At 40.5% G+C, this 23002-nt stretch overlaps 1 protein-coding gene across 1 annotated transcript in view; it reads right to left on the bottom strand.

Moving 5' to 3' along the window:
* Window positions 1–23002, bottom strand: part of reln (reelin) — a 376824-nt gene that overhangs the window by 67457 nt on the left and 286365 nt on the right. Inside the window, exons 36-41 of the mRNA XM_060843157.1 lie at window positions 11719–11896; window positions 8446–8530; window positions 5796–5978; window positions 4471–4642; window positions 3553–3655; window positions 1178–1404 (exon numbers count right to left, since the gene is read on the bottom strand). Of these exons, the coding sequence (XP_060699140.1) occupies window positions 1178–1404; window positions 3553–3655; window positions 4471–4642; window positions 5796–5978; window positions 8446–8530; window positions 11719–11896 (948 nt within the window). The remainder of the gene's footprint in view (window positions 1–1177; window positions 1405–3552; window positions 3656–4470; window positions 4643–5795; window positions 5979–8445; window positions 8531–11718; window positions 11897–23002) is intronic.

Here is a 23002-nt window from a genome sequence, read left to right as displayed (position 1 = left end):
ACCTGCCTGCACTTGGCCCATATCCCTCCAAACGTTTATTCAAATTCTTATCTAAATGTCTTTTAAATGTTGCAATCATACCCTAATCCACCACCTCGTCTAACGGTTCGTTCCACACACAAATCACTCTCTGTGTAAAAAATTGCCCCTCAGGTCTTTTTAAAATCTTTCTCCTGTCACCTTAAAGGTATGCCACCTAGCCTTGAAATCCCCCCATCCTAGAGGGGAGAAGATACCTTATCTATACCTCTCATAATTCTCTTCAAAGTAACCCATCAATCTCCTATGGTCCCAGCCTTTCCAGCCTCTCCTCATAACTCAAACCCTTCATTTCAGCATCATCCTGGTAAACCTCTTTAGTTTAATAACATGCTTCCTATAATAGGGCCACCAGAACTGGACCTAGTGCTGCAGAAGAGGCCTCACTAGTATCTTGTACAACCTCAACATAATCTCCTAACTCCTATACTCAAAGGTCTGAGCAATGAAGGCAAGCGTGCTAAACGCCTTCTTCACCACCCAATCAATATGCGATGCAAACTTCAAAGAATTATGTACCTGAACCTCTAGGTCTCTCTGTTGAGCATTATTTATAGTAGTTCACAGAATTCCTACAGTGTGGGAGCAGGCAGTTCAACCCATCGAATTCACACTGACCCTCTAAAGAGCATCCCACCCATTCCCCTGTTCTGCAACACTATCCAAGGTCTTCCTTTTAATTGTATAAATTGTGCCTTTGTTTGTTTTACCAAAATGCAAAACTTTGCATTTACCCAAATTAACCTCCAGCTGCAACTCTTCGGCCTATTGACCCAACTAGACGAGATCTCTTTATATTCTTAGATAACCTTCTTCATTGTCCAGTATACCACCAATTTTGATATCATCTGCAAACTTACCAACCAAGCTATCTATATTCTCGTCTAAATCGTTTATACAAATGACAAACAAAATTGGACCCCAGCACTGAACCCTGCAGAACACCATTGGTCACAGGGCTATGATAATCATATATATCAGCTCTGGTATCATTCCAGTAAATCTAGAGATACGGTGAGGAGATAGGGCAGCGTTGAAATCAATTATTAATGAATTCACATCTTTGTGTCGCAAATTGACTGGTTCCACCGGTGAAGAAAGAAGAAAGTCATGTTTAAATTCTAGAATAAGAACTTACCCACACAGATGGAGCCTTCCAAAGTGGATTACCTCTCTTTTCCAACCCTGGGTGGTACCGGCATAGTATGTACTGCTGGGATGAAGTTCAGTAGAACAGAGTGCACTGACGTGACCACTGCTGTAGCAGAGTGGCAGAAGCAAGTGCCAAGTGGCTCCAAAGTCCCGTGAGAACTCCAATCTAATAGGATCTGAGGCTGAACTATCTGTATTGCATCCAACATTGATCTGAAATCATATGAGAAATAGATATCACTAATGGAAATAATTTAAGATTATGTTTTGTTTCATTGATAATAAAGATTTTACATATTTGTGTTGAAATATGTTGCGTCTGAAGTTGATCTCCCACATAGTTTTCAATTGGCTTGCAACAAGGTTTCAGCTCAACAGATATGAATTGGAATTTTGAAATATTCTTAGAGGAGCTCTTTTGTTAAATCTTCCAGCTGTGTTGTTACCAAAGTATCATATCTATATACATTGTGTAGAATCAGTGATGAATACTATGTTACAACTGCATGATTTTTAGCTACAAGAAACTACTGGCAATATTAGCAGAATGATGTTTTGTTTGGGACTCCAATCCTTTCAAAAAAGGTTTTAACTGGGGTATTTTAAATGGGTTAATACTTTTGTTGTTTTTGGTTTACCCATTTTACTCTAAATATTTGTTGGCTGGGTTACAGGTTGGTCCAAGGAGATGTCCTCAGTCTTCCAGCATGTTTTGTTTAGCCTGGCAAAGTATAGCAGAGAGTCTAGGATATAGAGAAGACATTCTGTTTCAGATAACTTTAGCAGCTGTTAACATTTTATTCCTCCTTGGGACACCACGGTTCTACAGGAGGGAGCAAACTGAAAACTCTCATGGATGTCACCAGCATCCAAACCTCAATAATGTGTGTAGTGTTCGCAAAATAGGTTTTGCACAGCTAAATGTCTAAGTCATCGGTTCTAATGATAACACTCCAGGGTTCAAGAGCATTGTTTCTGGGGCCCCTCTTGAGGTTTTCTTGGGTGTACTACTTTTTTGGTGCTCATCTTTCAAACTCCTTTATTTGATGATGCAGTCTCTTTGCAACATTAGCTTTGGTATTGGTGCTGATGCACTGGCCATTTAGGTTTCATGGAAGCAGAATTCAAAGAATTCAACAACACCCTCAATAATCATGACAACCATATGAAACTTAAAACCTTAAAACACAAGGAAAGCATTAATTTCAAATGTCACCATATCTAAATCAGCATAAAATAGCAGGCATAGATTACCAACAAATGTTCCTTTTTAAAATAACTGACAAATGCCTTTGCACAAAATGCCATCATCATAAACAATTTCCACAGGCTGATGTGGTCATAGTTAAACAATTGCAATTTTGTCTCAAATTAATCAATGTATTTTAAGTAATTTGCAGTATGTTAGAGGTGTGATGGAGTCATAGGTGACACATACATAGCAAGGGCTGAGGGCAAAGTGAGTCTGCACACAGAAGAGACTCCTTTTCCTCTGGTCCTGCCTTCTTCAGCCCACCTTCTTCTAATTCCTTTGTTTATGGCCCCTCCATCTCTGGGCCCACAGCCTTTAGCCTCTCTGTGTTTGGCCTCAGCAGACTTACTTACTGCTGCAACTCACCTTCTCACTGGTCCTCCAGTCACACACTACTTCCCTCCCAGTTTACTGCTATTAGGTTCTCTATGAGCCTATCAGTGGTGAACTTTCTCTGTTCTGAAGAAAGGTCACTGGATCCAAAACATTAATTCTCCTTTCTCACTGCAGATGCTGCCAAATCTGCTGAGGTTTTCTAGCAATTTCTGTTTTTGTTTCTGAGTTCCAGCACAATGGTATTATGGCTCAGTGGATAGCATTTCTGCCTCACAGCGCCCGAGACCCAAGTTTGATGCTAGCCTCGGGCACCTATCTGTGTGGAGTTTGCACATTCTCCCAATGTCTGCGTGAGTTTCCCAGGTACTCTGGGTTTCCTCCCACAGTCTAAAGATGCGCAAATTAGTTGGACTGGCCATGCTCAATTGTCCCATAATGTTAGGTGGGTTAGCCATGGGAATTACTAGGGTGAGTCTGGGTGGGATGCTCTTTGAAGAGTCGGTGTGGACTTAGATGGCCTATTCCCACACTGTAGGGATTCTATGATTCATCCATTGTTCTTTCAGTTTTTTGTGAATTTTCTCTGACTAGTTATCCCCATAATTGAATTTTCCTGGGCAATTTGGCCAATTTTGGGGATGAATTTGCTTACTGCCCTCAAATATTTTGAGTGTTAATATGCTTCCTATGTGGTTGTAACCTCAAGGTTGTAAGATGTGGAAAAAAGAATTTAACAATTTGAGACAGAAGCAAGCACCTCCAATTGATGTTACCTCAAACTGAACAATGGTATTCTCATTAACATCCAGATCGCGAGTGGTAATGGAATGCTCCCCAACTACATTTGACACGAAGACGATGGCGGAATCTTCCTCCCTTGACAATAGACAAACAAACCAAAATATCAAAGCTGCACACTAACAAGTTAATCAAAACTATATAAAGAGAGGGCTCAGTCACTGTCACCGTATCGATGAACATCAACACTATAACAATACTGCTTTATAGCATTGGCCTTTAAATTTAATGTGAAGCCAGAAGAAACACTTGTCCTCCTCCTGGCTCCAGTACACACTAAGCAGAAGGTCTCTTTAAGGTTATTGCTTTAACTGCTAAATACCTGAGAATACTGTTGTGTCAAGTTGATAGCAAATGTTGTTGTAAAATGGGCCTGACCCAGATATTTTCTAACCATGAACAGGTTTTGGTGTTGATGTACTTCAAGACTAAGTTTGGTATCAATTACAATGTCTCAGGTCTTTGATTTTCAGTACAATAGATTTTCCTTTTACTGAATATATTAACTTAAGCCAAATCATTTAGTAATTTAGATAGATATTACTTGTTGTGAAGGATGTTATACTAAACAATCGTTTCTGAACTGTCACGTTAAATAAATCAACTGTAACCATTGACAATTATAACTTGTATTTATATACTGCCATTAACATATAAAACATTCTATGATATTTCACAGGAATGTAATCAGACAAAATTTGACACTGAGCCACATAAGCAGACACCCTGCTCAGAGGTAGGTTTGAGAAGCATCTTGAAACAGGAGAGACTTAGAAAGGACAGAGATTGAGAGAGGACTTTATTATGTTTAGCCCAGTCATTGATTTAGATTTAAGAACTTTACACAGACACCAAGTAATAACCTCAGCCACAGGCAAAGTTCTGATTCTTACGTGGCTCCTTTTGATACATAAGGACAATAGAGGCCAATGTTTCCACCAGGGAAGAAGAACCAGTTTTCGTCTTTGGGTCCAAGGTCAAATGTATCCAATAATATGCCAGGATTTTTCTGATTATTCCCATCAATAATGAGGTCATCGATGATCCAGATTTCTTCCTTTTGCCCTTTGTCATTGAACAGAAAATCAAAATGAAGCTGGCTTCAATTTCTTAGCAGTCAACCAAACTACTTATTGTGCAGCTTAATTAGAAATCCAATTTTAATTCCGTACAATTTTACAACTATGCATTGAAGCATAATTATTTCTCTTTCTTCAGCCAGTTCAGATTTTCACAAAAGTAAAATAAACCATTTCATTCAGTACTTCATTAAAGAATTTTAAATGCTGATACAAAATCTAGATTTGTTGCTAATTCAACATTCTTACCATTGTACACAATAGCTATCATAGTTAAAGAATAAAGATAAAAAGATTACTGAACATAAATCTGCTTTAACTTCCCTTCTTAATTTTAATCAGTAGTCAAAATAAAAGTATTTTACACCAAATCCAGCTAGATTATTATTCATTGAGATTTAACATTTTCAGTGATAGTAGAAGAATCTGGAAATTAGATTATGTTTATAAAATCATTGTAATGTTATTTACAAAGTTAAGAAGATGGATGATTTGCTTTCTAGCACTGGAATGAATGAAGGACTGGCTAGGTGGGATGTTATGATCCCACTCATACTATCATTAACTGGTTTCTGACTCTGAAGGCGATGTTTCAATGGGGCTATATATTAATAAGCCTATTTATGTGAGACCTTGCCCATTTTATGCATGAATAAAAAGGAGAGGAGTTGCATCTGATGTGTAGTGTCTTTGTGCTCTTCAAAGAAACATTACAAAGTTCATTTTTGGTCACTGAAACATTTCAGAAATGGAAATGTAACAGAATAGCTCTTTCAAGTAAGTGCAGACAATACTGGGGCAAAATTGAACAAGCTTTACTCTGCATCTGCCTGTGCTGTTCCTAACCAGATCGTTTACCAATGACAGTAAGCATAAATGTATTAAACACTCCATTAACAGGAAAAAGATTGTCTGTAGGAAAAATATTGTCTGTAATCCTTCCATGTATTAAACCTCAAATACTTTATAAGTTACAGCAGAACATCAAATAAGAGAGGTGTTCTGGAAATCAACATTCATTCTGTAAGCTATTAACAAATTGACTGAATTAATTGCTACTAAAAATGGAAGTTGAGCTCTCTGAGGGACCCCAGAACTATTCAGCAATGAGGCATCTAAACATAATTCCAGCTTGTTACCTTCATTGTGGGGCTGCCAAAGGCGGAATCGAGTTGCATTGGTCTGAGCTGTATGTGGTAAGGGAACATTAATAAAGAGGACCTCTGTTGTCTGAGGGAAGTAGAATTCATCCATCAAATGCCAGGTTATGCCACCATTGATGGAATACTGCAGCAATACAGAATGTGACCGATCAGGGACACCTGAATCAAAACACAGGATTGGGGACAATAAAATTGTCATTAAAATAATTCAGATAAAGCACATATAGTAATTAGATTACCTATGATTGATCATAGATACTAAATACATTTCATTTTAGAAAACTGCTTAATTTTAGTTTGCATGCCATAAAATGTCAATATTTGCCCACTGAGAAATCTCACTGAGAGCTGATGAAGTTCACCACATAAGCAATTAGCAAATGCAGGAGATTGTCTATTGAAGGCTTTCATGATATAATAACTAATGATGGAATTTACATGGCAAATTTTAGAAATGATTCTAATGATGAAGTGTATTCCTCAAAGGTGTTTTCAGACAAATTTTGAAACCTACACTTTGCATCAGCAACCACCTTTAGATATTTTGAAATGCTTACCACATTGAAATAGCTACTGTGAAATGAACAGAAGTTTTCAGCCTCAAACAGTGAATGTATCCTAACAGCACTGTGGGTGTCCCTACATCCCAAGGACCACAGCAATTCAAGAAGACAGATCACCTTTATCTTCTCAAGGGCAATTAGGGATGGCAATAACAGTACCACTTATATCCAGTGAAAGAATAAAAACAATATATACATTCACCCAATCAGATGGGTTACATATAACACTTCTATGCAATGTATAAACAATAAGATGACTGTTCTTCCCTGCCCATTCTACCCATGAAAAAATGTGGCCTACAAAAATATCAGAGCAAAACTTCTGGGCAGTCACAGTTCCAGATTTCTCCAATTTTCCATGTTGTTCCTGAATTAGACTGTATGACAAGGAAAAAGGCTAAGCTTAAGACAACTGCTGCCCCACAAGGGAATCATCTGATCATCCTTGTGCACCATTTTGAAGGTGGGTGTGGTAGTAGTAGAGAGGAAGCGATCAGCACAGGGCCAAAATACAATAAAATTAGGGGCATACAAATAAAAAAAATCCTATTATTAATTTAAATAGTAAGTTATTGGAAATGTATTCTGGTATTTCAAATTGCAGATGGAATTTAATGATTTGTGAGGTAACAGAAACAGGCATAAAAAATTTCTTTGGTTTTGGATTCAACATTTAGAAATGACACAAATCACAAAAATTCATTTGATCTTTATTTACATACAAACTCAGAATAATAATCCACCATTGCTGAGACTTGTTCAAAGGGCAAGCTAATATGTTTAATTAAAATAGGTGAGCCCATCATAGTAGTGAGTGTTATCCAAACCATGTTTGACACATTGCATTAATTAGTTATAAGCTCTTTGAAGAACTTGTATGTAATCCATGAAAAAGCGTTCCATCTAACCAGAGGTGAAAAAAATCCATCATTTAACTTACATTTAAACATGTATTAAAGACAAGTACTTCCTTTTTTCTCAAGTATTAAAAACATAAATGGGTGTCCAAATGTTGTCATAAATAAATTTTTCAGCTCAACTGCTGACGAGTTAACATTTTTTAATCACGATCCGTGGCATGATCCATCTTTCAGTTTAATTTGCTTTTACTAGCTTGTTAGTAACAGTTACTCTGGAATTCACACAGAATTTTCCAGGCTTCTTTCCAAAATCTCTGAGCATTAATGCTGCTTTTGGGCATTCTTTTGTATTCTATTATGAGATCAGTACTTTCTTTGAGCATCTAATTTTCTCTCCTTATCTCTTTGGAGGTTATCTCTTACTATGCTTTAGTGAATAGTCATAGGAATCACCTATTGATCTTGAGGAGATGCAGAAGTGCCGCCTGGAGTAAGCTGCCATTCAACATTATCCTCTGCCTGAATCCCCCATGAAGGTACATCTAATCCTTGCTCAATGCCATCCTAAAGGCCAAGCACAGGAACTCATCAGGTAAGAGATCAGGTGTGCAAACCCACATTCTTCCTGTCTGCTTTACTGTATAAGTACCAGTTCCTGTGCCATTACATCACAGAATGGATGTTATGGCCCTGGAGGAGGGGCAAGTAATATCAGAAACACCATTACTTGTATAAATGAGGCCCTTGGGATTGTCCACAATGCCCTCTGCAATTAATTGATGTGTTGTTGTAAGGGTTCCATATGGAAGTTAGACATTGAGCGAGGTACAGAAAAGCAACTACTGACAGTGCCACAGTAGCCCTGCAGTCAATGATTTTTAGACAGTATAGAAATTGGCGAGAAAAATTACAACTGAACCTTCTGATTTTTCCTTGAAAGGGAAAAACAACCAAAATTGGTGAAGGATCCAAATTGAAAAAGTAGTTTGTCTTGTCCGTTCAGACGTTGACTAATCTACTGCATTTATGATACTTCCCACTCCATTTCATGTACTTATTTTATACATATATAGATACTTTACAATATTTGCCACACTGTTTTTATCTCTGCAACATGAAGTCTGAATATTTCAACTGACAGACACTTTGTAACTGCTTGAGATTCTTTTTGATTTTGTACTGGCAAAAAGCAGAAAAACACACCTTTAGCTATGAACTTAAATGAGAATTGAATGTACAAAGTGTTTGTACACTCCAGATCCCTGGAAACCAACATCCTCAATCCCTCCTGCAGGAAATAAAGAGATAAATGAGTGGCTTGAACAAATGAGATTGTCGTTGAACAAACAGCATACAGATTGCTAACAACATTCCTGCAAAGTGCAATTTCGAAATGAGTTTGAGAATCTGTTGTTACTTTCAAAAATACTGACAAATAATTTAACATGAACAAATATCTTAATTAACTCATCTATATTTAAGTGTTGAAGGAAACAGTGTCCAAAAACACAGTGCAGAGTGTTAAGAGTATTAACATAGTACATCTGCTGTGTCAATTCAATAAAGTGAAAGTAATTTTATTCCCATTTAAAATCTAACTTTTGGCAGAAAGGTTACTGCACTCCACAAAGTATTATACTTCATTTGTTTCATTTTATTGTCATTGCCTTCCACTTAAAGCAAAAATGACTTTGATAAATGAGGTATTATTTATAGTAATTCTATAAGTCACCATCGTTAAGGGTGTTGAAGCACTGAATTATTTTCTATCAGACCAGTCTTCAAAAGAATAATTGTATCTTATGCCTTTTGGGGCAGACGCATGACACGGATTAGTGCTTAAATTACACCATTGTTAGGATCTACCAAAATTATATCAGACTAATGCGAACAGTGGCTTTTTTGTACTGGTTAGGAGCAAAAGCTCCAAATGAAAAATGATCTATTGAGAGGGGTTTTTTTATTACGAGGAAATTAGGCAGAAACAGGGCAGATAAAATAACAGCTCACACTTACAGTTCAAGAAGTTGACATTGCACAGACTAGTCGGCACCATATGTGCTCAGGAGTACAGTATATGTATAAAATTTAGTTTTTTTTCCCTAAATGACTTTGGATCATTTGTGAAAATTACAATTAAATTTAGACCTGCTTCAGTCTTTATGGATGAAGTCAATAGGTTTGAGTGTGCAAGCTGCATTAACAAAAGCTTCTTTGTCATAAGGTGAAATATAGCATAGATGTAGCCAACTGTCTGGTAAACATTGCTGTAAAATAGCACGCTGATGAAGAGAAATAAATCTGATTGGGTTCAAACCGGTTCAGAATTTATTAACTATACAGGGCTATACAAGATATACATTTATTTAAAATTATGCAATATGTTGACATGCAATTCTTGTTTATTCTTGAGTGAGAAGGACAATTTCCTTTGATGCCTGCAACAGAACTGCCAACTACTTTGAGACAAATTAATAATCAACTTCTTTTTTGGTGGTAATAATAGTGAAATTGTCAGCACTCCATTGAAACTGATTTCTGGAGTCTGCACAGTATAGAACAATCTAGAAATCAGTGAGTGCTTCCACAAGGCGAATTGTAAAGGTTTCTCCCAGTTGCAATTACAAAATTGTTATATGAAACCTTTAAAAATGATACATATAATTAAATGAGAAATAACTGGATTTTTAACAGCAGGGTAACTTGCTAATTAATGCTAAACACATTAACTGGTTGCTGAGAACCAAATTCCACAAGTCTGGATGTTAACTTTCTCCCGAATAAAGATTTCACGTATTTAAAAATAAATATACATTTAAATGATTTTTAATTTTTGGCTTAAGGTGAAATCTAAAGCAAAGATAATTTATTGAGCCATCTGAAAATTTAAACTGTAGGGAATCAAAATGTGTCTTTTTCCAAGCTCTTGAAATGTTTCATTTAGTCATAGCAGAAGCAGACCTTTGGCACACTGAATATGCACTGACAATATCTACTCTAAATCTACATCACTTCCTAGCACTTGGCCCATTGCCTTCAATGTCAAGACAATTCACATGCTCATTCAAGTACTTTTTTAAAGGTTTTGAGGTATTCCACCTCAGCTACTCTCATTCATACTCAAGGGCTACTTATTCATTCTCACTAGGTCCTTCATTAAATGTGATGCAGTCATGACCTTCTGCATTTGTGTTGACAGATGGGGAAGTTGGACTCACAGAAGCAAAATTAGAAGAATTCATCAATATCCTAGATGATTATCAACACTCCATTAAACTGATAGCCACTAAAAATACACAAGATTACATTTCCTACACTTTACAATATTGGCATAAGGCATCAAACATATATTAGCAAAAGTTTTTGTTTCAATAACTGGCACTTTATAAAAGAAACAGTTTCATTTGCAAAGTATTCATTAGCTGTGACTTCAAGTTCTCTTTCATTCCAGTTAATCATGTATTTGTTTGTTGACAGGCTCCCCATGCCAGCCTCCCTACTTCTTTATTTTTTAGGCTCTGATCTCTTCTGCTTTCCCCTTTGTGCGACAAACTCTTGCCTCATCCCATATCACCAGCCACTAGCATCGGATACCGGGCTTGTATTCCCCAGGTGAAGATGGCTGTCAGTCTCACCAGGACAGATGGCACTGCCTGAGTGAGAACAAGGGGTCCACAAAATGGCATTGGAAGATCCTGGCAGAGTCTTCACAATCTTCAACTTCCCACTCCTGTGGCCAAATGAGGCACTTCATTGATCTAAGCAGTGCAGGTGTGCTACCAGCACTTTTCACCCATCTCTGGGAAGACCTCCTGGGAGGTGGGAAGAATGTCTGGCTTTGTTGCTGGTTCAACCTTCAAATCCACCTCAATGGAATGGACAAAATCCATTATGCAGTGACTGAGGTTGTCCAACTTCTGGGAGTGCCAGCAAAAATGTCTCAACTATGTTACCAACCTATCACCGATAATCAAACTAAATTCATTGAATTATTGCAGGCAGTCCAGATGAGGTGCGGACAGAGGGTGATATGCAAGCATACTGAGGCAAAAGGTTAAAACATCATTATTAAGGAGAGCAAGGTTGATATTAATGAAAATATGACAGTCTTAGCTCTCCTGCGAATAATGGTACTGTGTAAAATATGGTGCATCCAGTAATAAGAAGGGTTTAAATGTTCAATAACATTAGCACAAAGTGTTGTGATATAAGTGATATTTGCCAATAAGTCATGAGATACAGGATTCTTGGTCAAACCTATTACTGCAGGTTAAAAAATCAAAACTACTCTATTTGCCAAAAGTACAAAGCGCAAGGTCACAATACTGTGCTCCCAGTGCGAGGCCTGGTTTGCCATCATCGCATAGTGTGAAGTGTGACTGTAATCTCCATGAATTTTCAAATATATCTCCATGAGCTTGTACCTTGTCTTAAACATCTTCAACCACAGTGTAAGCAACAATAACAAATCCTAACCCCTTTAAAGACCAATGCTGTTCCAGATTTGATGATCTCCCCATCCAAGTTCCCTCGCTCTGCTCCAAGAACTTCTGGCCAAATGTCAGGGTGTGGTTTTTCATTAAAGTCGTCTCTGAGAATTGATGGCAATGGAAGAAAGGGCACACAATTACGTCCTCCAAAGCCACTGTCACATCTGAAAATGAAAGGAAAGACCCATCAGTAAATGCTTGTGCCACAGCGCGTCACTTTAACCAGAGTGATAAATGTAACAGCCAAATATTCATTGTGCCTTGTATAGTTTTAACAAGACTTCCCTATATTTATACTCCATCCCCTATAAAAAAGGCCAACAGTCAATTTGTTTTCCCTCTTACCTGCTGAACTTGTATACCAGATTCTTCACAAGTATGAACAAGAACTCTGCAATCCCTTTGTGCTGCAGCTTTCTGCAGTCTTCCCATCCTATCAAAGTTTCCCACATTATATTCTATCTGACAAATTTTGCCCATTCACTTAATCTTTCTATATCCCTCTACAATTCTTTGTGTCATCCTCAACAATTACCTTCCCACCTTTTGGTTGTCTTCTGTAACTTTGGCTATAGTACATTCATGCTCCCCATTCACATCATGCATACTTATTTAAATAATGGTGGCCCCAACACTGATCCCTGTGGTACTCTACTACTTCCAAGCTGCTATCCTGCAAATGCTCCCATTATCTCAACTCCCGGTCTTCTTGTTACCCAATCCACTATCCATGTTAAAACACTACCCTCAATTCCATGGACTCAGTTTATAATGTAGAGTTACATGCGGTAACTTATCAGATACCTTTTGGAAATCCAAATATATTACATTGATTCCTCTTTATCTATCATAATAGATGTGTCCTCAAAGAATTATATTAAACTTAGAAAGCTTGATTTCCCCTTCATGAAGCCATGCTTACTCTCTTGATTACACTATGCATTTCTAAATGTTCTGCTATTATATTCCTTATATAAGATTCTACCATTTTACCAATAATAGATGGTAAGCTAACTGGTCTATGGTTACTTATAGAACATAGGACATTGAACAGTACAGCACAGAACAGGCCCTTCAGCCCACGATGTTGTGCCGACCTTTGATCCTTATGTATGCACCCTTAAATTTCTGTGACCATATGCATGTCCAGCAGTCTCTTAAATATCCCCAATGACCTTGCTTCCACACCTGCTGCTGGCAACGCATTCCATGCTCTCACAACTCTCTGTGTAAAGAACACGCCTCCGACATCCCCTCTATACTTTCCTCCAACCAGCTTAAAACTATGACCCCTCGTGCTAGCCATTTCTGCCCTGTGAAATAGTCTCTGGCTATCGACTCTATCTATGCCTCTCATTTTCTTGTATACCTCAATTAGGTCCCCTCTCCTCCTCCTTTTCTCCAATGAAAAATATCCGAGCTCAGTCAACCTCTCTTCATAACATAAGCCCTCCAGTCCAGGCAGCATCCTGGTAAACCTCCTCTGAACCCTCTCCAAAGCATCCACATCTTTCCAATAATAGGGCAACCAGAACTGGAAGCAGTATTCCAAGTGTGGTCTAACCAAAGTTTTATAGAGCTACAACAAGATCTCACGACTCTTCAACTCAATTCCCCTGTTAAGGAAAGCCAAAACACCATATGCTTTCTTAACAACCCTGTCCACTTAGGTGACCATTTTAAGGGATCTGTGTACCTGCACACCAAGATCCCTCTGTTCCTCCACACTGCCAAGAATCCTATCCTTAATCCTGTACTCAGCTTTCAAATTCGACATTCCAAAATGCATCATCTCGCATTTATCCAGGTTGAACTCCATCTGCCACCTCTCAGCCCATCTCTGCATCCTGTCAATGTCCCGCTGCAGCCTACAACAGCCCTCTATACTGTCAACGACACCTCCAACCTTTGTGTCGTCTGCAAACTTGCTGACCCATCCTTCAATCCCCTCATGCAAGTCATTAATAAAAATTACAAACAGTAGAGGCCCAAGGACAGAGCCCTGTGGAACACCACTCACCACTGACTTCCAGGCAGAATATTTTCCTTCTACTACTACTCGCTGCCTTCTGTTGGCCAGCCAATTCTGTAGTAGGTTAAAACCTGAAGAAGGGCTTATGCCCGAAACGTCGAATCTCCTGTTCCTTGGATGCTGCCTGACCTGCTGCGCTTTTCCAACAACACATTTTCAGCCAATTCCGTATCCAGACAGCTAAGTTCCTCTGTATCCCATTCCTCCTGACCTTCTGAATGAGCCTACCATGGGGAACCTTATCAAATGCCTTGCTGAAATCCATATACACCACATCCACAGCTCGACCCTCATCAACTTTTCTAGTCACATCCTTAAAGAACTTGATATCGTTTGTGAGGCATGACCTGCCCCTCACAAAGCCATGTTGACTACATTTAATCAAGCCATGCTCTTCCAGATGGTCATAAATCCTATCCCTCAGAATCCTTTCTAACACCTTGCAGACAACACACATCAGACTTACTGGGCTGTAATTCCCGGGGATTTCCCTATTTCCTTTCTTGAAGAGAGGAATTACATTTGCCTCTCTCCAGTCCTCAGGTACGACTCCAGTAGAGAGCAAGGATGCAACAATCTTCGCAAGTGGCGAAGCAATCGCATTTCTCATTTCCCAAAGCAGCCAAGGACAAATCTGGTCCGGGCCTGGCGACTTGTCAATGTTAATGTTTGACAAAATTTTCAGCACATCAGCTTCCTCTGTCTCTATCCATTCCAGCATGCACACCTGCTCTTCAAAGGTTTCATTCACTACAAAGTTTGTTTTTTTCGTAAAGACAGAAGCAAAAAACTCATTTAGGGCTTCCCCTACCTCCTCAGACTCCACGCACAAGTTCCCTATGCTATCCTTGATCGGCCCTATTCTTTCTTTGATCATTCTCTTATTCCTCACATAAGTGTAAAATGCCTTTGTGTTCTCCCTAATCCGTTCTGCCAAGCCTTTCTCGTGCCCCCTCCTGGCTCTCCTCAGACCATTTTTGAGCTCCTTCCTCGCCTGCCTGTAATCCTCTAGAGCTGAGCTTGACCCTAGCTTCCTCCACCATATGTAAGCTACCTTCTTCCTTTTGACGAGAAGCTCCACTGCCCTTGTCATCCAAGGCTCCTTTATCTTACCACTTCTTACCTGTCTCAGAGGGACATGTTTATTCATCACTTGCAACAACTGCTCCTTAAACAGTCTCTTAAACAGTTCCTTAAACTTATGTTTTTGTGATCTTCCTTTTCTGAAAAAAGATGTTACACTGGCAATTTTCCAATCCTCTGGGATATTTTCAGGACCTAAAAGATTTTTGGAAGACTACTGCCAATGCATCCACTGTCTCTGTAGCTACCTCCTTTAATATCCTGGCATATAACCTATCAGGTTCAGAGGGCTAGTCAGCCTTTAGCCCCATTAATTTCCCTAGATTTTTTTCTAGTGATTGTTATTGTATGCATTTTCTCCCCTCTTTTCTCCTTGATTATATAGTATTTTTGGAGCTCTATTATTGTCTTCTTTCATTAAGATTGATACAAAGTATGTATTCAACTCCAATGCCATTTTTTTAGTTCCTCATTATTTCCCCACCCTCATCCTCTAAGGGGCAGTTTGACCTTTCTCTTCCTTTTTATATCTTTAAATAAGCTCTCATCATCTTTTCTTTTATTACTTGCTAGTTTACTCTCAAAATGTATTTCCCCTTTTTATTATGTTTGTGGTCACCTATTGCTTGTTTTTCAAACTGTCCAAATCCTCTGGCTTACCACTATTCTTTGCCACATGGTATGTTTTTCTTTCAATTTGCCACTATCCTTAACTTCCTTGGTTAACTGTTGTTGGTTTATCCCTTTCTTAGAATTCTTCTTTGTCATTAGGGTATGTATTGTTGTGGTTCACTAGTTAGCACTCTTGCCTCAGTGCCAAGGACCTGGGTTCGATTCCAGCTTCAGGTGATTGTGTGTGTGGAGTTTGCAAGTTCTCCCCATGTCTATGTGAGTTTTCGCAGGGTGCTCTGGTTTCCTCCTACAGTCCAAAGATGTGTAGGTTCAGTGGTTTGGCCAAACTAAATTTCCATATATTGTCCAGGAATGTGTAGGTTAGGTGGATTACCCATAGGAAATGCAGGGTTACAGGGATAAGGCAGGGGTATAGGTCTGGGTTGGATTCTCTTTGGAGGGTTGGAGTGGACTTGATGGACTGAGTGGCCTGTTTCCACACTGTAGAAATCCTATGATCTGCCATTGTTGATCAATCACCATTTCTGCAAAACTGCTGACTCCACTCCAGCAAACTCTACCCTTGTTTTATTCCTATTATCTGTACTTTAGTACAGTTGTTACCAACCGATGTTGCTCACTCTAAAACTGAATGCTAAATTTGACCATGTTATGGTCACTGTTTAATAGGAGATATTTTTACTCTCAGATTATTTATTAAATTTGTCTCATTACATACTACCAGATCCATAAAGCCTGATCTCTGGTTGGATCTAGGGTCATTTTGTTCTAGGAAATTGTTCTTCCTCATGGCTATCTGACAATTTGATTTTCCCAATCTACATAAAGATTAAAGTCACACAATTAATACACTGCCTTGTAACATGCCCTTCCTATCCCCCGATTTATTCTTATACATTTATTCCTATAAATCTTCCAGTCCAAGATCTTTCTTGCTATTATGTTATTTCCACTTCAGACTAACAAAGCTAACCCGCTAATCTTTTCCTCCTAGCCAGTCATTTCCAAAAGTCATATAGTCCTGGATATTTGGTTCCCAGATTTAATCTTCTTATAACCTTATTTCTGTTATGGCTATCAAATTATTTCACGATAAATAAAGTAAACTTAAGATCAGTAAGGTTAGTTTATTTTTATGTTATTAATATATTTGTAATGTTCTGAATATTATGTAGTTAAGTGAAGAGCCATTAATTTTCTCTTTGCCACTTCTGATCTTATTTGCTGCTTTATAAAAATGTGTGCACATGTCATCCCTTCTGTCCCACCCTGGGCATTATAAAAACAGGTTTGTACCCAATTCCATATTTGGAAGATTGCATTAATAGGATTGACAGTACCTTATTCTTTTCTAAGATCCACATATTGAAGGGGTATCCCATTGTAGAAAAAATACTTTGGAAATATTGTTGGCTCTTCAATACTTTGAAGTCTGTGTTCAACGTGGTAATAAGAAAATACAGCAAACATTTTATTATCCTGCACCTACAGACTAGGAGTGTATAGGTAGATCAAGAGGTCCATATAATCAATGTAAAAACACACACTAAGTAATTGGACCATAATGCAGGGGTATACACATCCCTGTTATACTTAATTTACAGCAGAAATCACTGAAATAATAATGCAACTTTGCCTTAAACAAAACTTGCTGGCAGGCAGCCTTCTCACTCACATCCTCAACTGACTACCTGGACATCGCAGAGATCGCAATAATACAGTAAACATGTGGTATTTGAGGTACATAATGTTTTGCCAATTTATCAAGAGTGCTGGTTCCTCAGGTGAGAGTTAAACTAAAACTTACTGTACTAGTTTATATTGATCATAATCCACTGGACTTCGCTGAAAGGTTTATAGCTTGGAATGCAAGGCTATTCAGATGGAATTTTTTAATTGCAACATTTAATGAAAAATTATTCAAACGTTTGGAAAAGATAATGCCCTTTTGTTTAAAATTTTGGAATAAGTTAATGGTTTAAGAAATGATAAGATTGTCTAACATTGTATAAGGGGGTATGACGAATGAATGAATACAAGTCTTAAGTTTGTTGGTCGTGTACCATGTTTTGTAATGAAATGTATTTTTGAAATAACGTTTCTTTTTTTTTAAGGGCAGACCATGTAAAGACTGCATGTGGCATGTAAGGGTTGTGTCTTCAATTTTCTATATTGTTAACTGTAGACTGAAACGAGAAACGATCTGTTTTAAAGTCAAGGATCACTGTAAGATTGCTGCATGTTTTGAAAGCAAGTGATCTGATACTCATTGTAAGCATCTTTTACACAGCTGCTTGTTTGAGTAGTGGTTAAAGTGTGGTTGCAGATGAACTAGAGCTGAAGGGTTGTATACAGATGGAATTGCAAGTGGTTGACTGATCTGTGGACTAGTGACCAGTTAGTGATGATGAAGGCCTTCTGCCTGCCAACAATTATAGATGCATAGAATTCCTACCATGTGGAAACAGGCCTTTAGGCCCAACAGATCCACACTGACTCTCTGAACAGCATTCTACCACCTTATCCCTGCATTTCCTACGGCTCATCTACCTAACCTACACATCCCTGGATACTATGGGCAATGTAGCAATGCCAGTCCACCTATCATGCACATCTTTGGACTGTGGGAAGAAACCAGTGCACCTGGAGTAAACTCACACAGACACTGGGAAAATGTGTAAACACCACACAGACAGTGCCCAAGGGTGGAATTGAACCTGGGTTCTTGGGCACTGTGAGGCAGCAGTTTGACCATCGAGCCACCGTGCTGCCCAATTATGTGATTGGTTCTCAGGTAGCTGAAAGACTTTGGGCTATGAACAAAATAGTGAGAAGCCTTCAGGTTTCCACCAGCCCAAGAGCTCTCTCTGTTTTCTGCAGTAAAGGCTACTTTAAGCCTGTAGAAAATCAATTCACCTTTCCTTCAGCAGTTGCTGTAAGATGCAAGTTACAATTGATCAATCAGAGAGGACTTTTATAAATGAACTAGCCATCTGGTTTCTCTTAGAGTCACAGAGTCATAATCCCATGGAAGCATCAGGAGAAGGATGACCAAGAAGTAGCATCCTGACATAGAAACATAAGAACAAGAGTAGGCCATTCAATATGATCTGACTGATCATCCAACTTAGTATCCTGTTCCCACTTTCTCCCTATTTCCTTTGATCCCTTTATCCCTACGAGTTATATCTTACTCCTTCTTGACAGCAAATACTGCTTTGTGGCTGAGAATTCCACAGGCTCACCACTTTATAAGTAAAGAAATTTCTCATCTCAATCCTAAACAGCCTACGCTGTATCCTAGAACTGTGACCCCTAATTATGAACTCCAGGGTCATCAGGAACATCCTTCCCGCATTTATCCTGTCTGGATCTGTTCGAATGTCGGTACAACTAAAGCTGCGCACAATCCTCTCGGTGTGGTCTCATCAAGCCCCTGGACAATTACAGCAAGACTTCCTTCTTTCTCTATACAAGGATACCTGGGTCTCACTGCTTCTCCTTTTTTCTCAATCTATCACCGTTTAGATCATAATGTGTCTTCCTGTTTTTTTTGTAACCAGAATGAATGATCTCACATTTATTGACATTATACTTCATCTGCTTTCGCCACTCTCTCAACTTGTCCAAATCATGCTGAAACTTCTCGGCATCTTCCACACAGTTCATCCTGCCATCCAGCTTTGAGTAGTCTGCAAACTTGGAGATAATATATTTCGTTTTCTCATCTAAACTAATGAAATATATTGTGAATAGGTGGGGTCCAAGCACTGATCCCTGACATACCCGCCTAATCACTGCCTGCAGCTTGGGAAAAGACCTGTTTATTCATTTCCTGTCTGCCAGCCAGTTCTCTATCCATGTCAATACATGATCCCAATTCCATGTACTTTAATTTTCCATGTTAATCTCTTATGTGGGATCTTGTCAAATGTTTCTGAAAGTTCAACTAAACCACATCCACAGACCAACACAATAATTGCAGGAACCATTGAACTGCCTTCCCATTCTTTCCTTTTGTTCATAACAGCATTTTTTTTCTGTCTCTGTCTGTAAGTGTAAGGAGGAGTTTATAAAGAGTTTTAATTAGTAAAGTTATATGCTGATGGTTCATAACTGTTTACCCGGAGCTAGAGTCTAATTACATCTGATAAATAGCAACTTTTGTTAAGTATAGAAAGCTGACCTGCACTTTTTGTCAACTTGGGTCTAAAGGCAGGTAAACTGGGAAATACTGCATACTTTAAAAAACCTTTAACTTGGGATGACTCTATGGAAAGCAGGGCTTGATTCTCAGTGAGCTGTGACAATATCATTACCTAAATTGTTCCCCTGCAGTGCTGTTAAATTCTTTAGCTTTGTGAACCTTTGTAGACTCTCTCCAGAACGCACTCCCTCCAGCAGTAAAATGAGTAGTTCTCTACTAACAGGATGCTGCCAGAAGTCTTATCACTAAATAATGTAGTATATGAATTTTAGTGCCAGCATGATACTAGGAATGTAGGCTTTTCGTTTCAAAGACTGGCAGATTGTATCAAATGTCATGTAGTTGAACTGTTCATACCAAGTATGGTACTGAACATATCCAAACTGCCCATGCTTCAAAATGCAAAACATAGATCCTGCATTAGATGTGATTCTGTAATTAGACAACGTTTGTTAAATAAGCCAATGCATGTTAAGAATTATGCTGACTACCAATTTGAGTTTGTCAGATGGGCTCACAGTGTGGCACACTGGTGCACACTGGAAGCTACACATACTAGTACATTGAACCCTGACCTTTGCACACATTTTGGCTGTTTCATTCTCTGGCTCATTCCAGAACGCAATCAGAGTAAAACGGCTTGGTATAATTTTAAAAGCCTGAAGAAAGCCAGATTTTCTCCCATAAGTTGCTAAGTTGTTGCCTTTAACCAGTAACTAAAAGATTTTGCAGTTCATGTGCTAATGACCTGTCCCTCCTACAAAGAAGTGAAAGAACCTGGAGAAAAATGATTGAAGAACAAAAAGCGATGAAAATGTGTTGCTGGTTAAAGCACAGCAGGTCAGGCAGCATCCAAGGAACAGGGAATTCCACGTTTCGGGCAAAAGCCCTTCATCAGGAATGAGGAAAATGTGTTCAGAAGGCTAAGATAAAAGGTAGGGAGGAAGGACTTGGGGGAGGGGCGATGGAGATGTGATAGGTGGAAGGAGGTCAAGGTGAGGGTGATAGGCTGGGGTGGGGTGGGGGCGGAGAGGTCAGGAAGAAAATTGCAGGTTAGGAGGGTGGTGCTGAGTTGAGGGAACCAACTGAGACAAGGTGGGGGGAGGGGAAATGAGGAAACTGGAGAAATCTGAGTTCATCCTTGTGGTTGGAGGGTTCCCAGGCGGAAGATGAGGCGCACTTCCTCCAACCGTCATGTTGTTATGTTCTGGCAATGGAGGAGTCCAAGGACCTGCATGTCCTTGGTGGAGTGGGAGGGAGAGTTAAAGTGTTGAGCCACGGGGTGGTTGGGTTGGTTGGTCCGGGCGTCCCAGAGGTGTTCCCTGAAGCGTTCCGCAAGTAGGCGGCCCGTCTCCCCAATATAGAGGAGGCCACATCGGGTGCAGCGGATGCAATAGATGATGTGTGTGGAGGTGCAGGTGAATTTGTGGCGGATATGGAAGGATCCCTTGGGGCCTTGGAGAGAGGTATGGGAGGAGGTGTGGGCGCAAGTTTTGCATTTCCTGCGGTTGCAGGGGAAGGTGCCGGGAGTGGAGGTTGGGTTGGTGGTGGGTGTGGACCTGACGAGGGAGTCACGAAGGGAGTGGCCTTTGCGGAACGCTGATAGGGGAGGGGAGGGAAATATATCCCTGGTGGTGGGGTCCGTTTGGAGGTGGCGGAAATGATGGCGGATGATACGCTGTATACGGAGGTTGGTGGGGTGGTAGGTTAGAACCAGTGGGGTTCTGTCCTGGTGGCGTTTGGAGGAGCAGGGCTCAAGGGCGGAGGAGCGGGAAGTGGAGGAGATGCGGTGGAGGGCATCGTCCATCACGTCTGGGGGGAATCTGCGGTCTTTGAAGAAGGAGGCCATCTGGGTTGTTCCGTATTGGAACTGGACTTCCTGGGAGCAGATACGGCGGAGACGAAGGAATTGGGAATATGGCTTGGCGTTTTTACAGGGGGCAGGGTGGGAGGAGGTGTAGTCCAGGTAGCTGTGGGAGTCAGTCGGTTTATAGTAGATGTCTGTGTTGATTTGGTCGCCTGAGATAGAAATGGAAAGGACTAGGAAGGGGAGGGAGGAGTCTGAGACGGTCCAGGTGAATTTGAGGTCGGGATGGAAGGTGTTGGTAAAGTTGATGAACTGTTCAACTTCCTCGTGGGAGCATGAGGCAGCGCCGATACAGTCATCGATGTAGCAGAGGAAAAGGTGGGGGGGGGGGGGGTGCCAGTGTAGTTGCGGAAGATGGACTGTTCCACATATCCTACGAAGAGACAGGCATAGCTGGGGCCCATGCGGGTGCCCATGGCAACTCCTTTAGTTTGGAGGAAGTGGGAGGATTGAAAAGAGAAGTTATTCAGGGTGAGGGCCAGTTCAGTCAGTCGAAGGAGAGTGTCAGTGGAAGGGTACTGGTTGGTGCGGCGGGAAAGGAAGAAGCGGGAGGGCTTTGAAACCTTCGTGATGGGGAATAGATGTGTACAGGGACTGGATGTCCATCGTGAAGATAAGGCATTGGGGACTGGGGAAGTGAAAATCATGGAGGAGGTGGAGGTCGTGGGTGGTGTCCCGAACATAGGTGGGGAGTTCTTGGACTAAGGGGGACAGAACCGTGTCGAGGTACGCAGAGATGAGTTCGGTGGGGCAGGAGCAGGCTGAGACAATGGGTCGACCGGGGCAGTTAGATTTGTGGATTTTGGGCAGGAGGTAGAAACGGGCGGTGCGGGGTTGTGGGACTATGAGGTTGGAGGCAGTGGATGGGAGATCCCCTGAGGTGATGAGGTTATGGATGGTCTCGGAGATGATGGTTTGGTGGTGGGAGGTGGGGTCATGGTCAAGGGGGCAATAGGAGGGGCCGTCTGCGAGCTGGTGTTTGGCCTCAGCGGTATAAAGGTCGGTGCGCCAAACTAATACCGCGCCTCCCTTGTCTGCCGGTTTGATGGTGAGGTTGGGGTTGGAGCGGAGGGAGTGGAGGGCTGCACGTTCTGAGGGTGAGAGGTTGGAGTGGGTAAGAGGGGTGGACAGATTGAGTCGGTTAATGTTGCGGCGGCAGTTGGCTATAAATAGATCGAGGGCAGGTAAGAGGCCAGCACGGGGTGTCCATGTGGATGGGGTGTGTTGGAGGCGGGCGAAGGGGTCATCAGAGGGTGGGCGGGAGTCTTGGTTGTAAAAGTAGGCACGGAGGCGAAGGCGACGGAAGAATTGTTCAATATCTCGCCGCGTGTTGAACTAATTAATCCGAGGGCGTAGGGGAATGAAGGTGAGGCCTCTGCTGAGGACTGATCTTTCATCCTCAGAGAGGGGGAGGTCTGGAGGGATGGTGAAAATCCGGCAAGGCTGGG

The sequence above is a fragment of the Hemiscyllium ocellatum genome, chromosome 23 (genome assembly GCF_020745735.1).
Source record: "Hemiscyllium ocellatum isolate sHemOce1 chromosome 23, sHemOce1.pat.X.cur, whole genome shotgun sequence".
Taxonomy (NCBI): domain Eukaryota; kingdom Metazoa; phylum Chordata; class Chondrichthyes; order Orectolobiformes; family Hemiscylliidae; genus Hemiscyllium; species Hemiscyllium ocellatum.
This window is presented reverse-complemented; position numbering and strand designations above follow the sequence as displayed.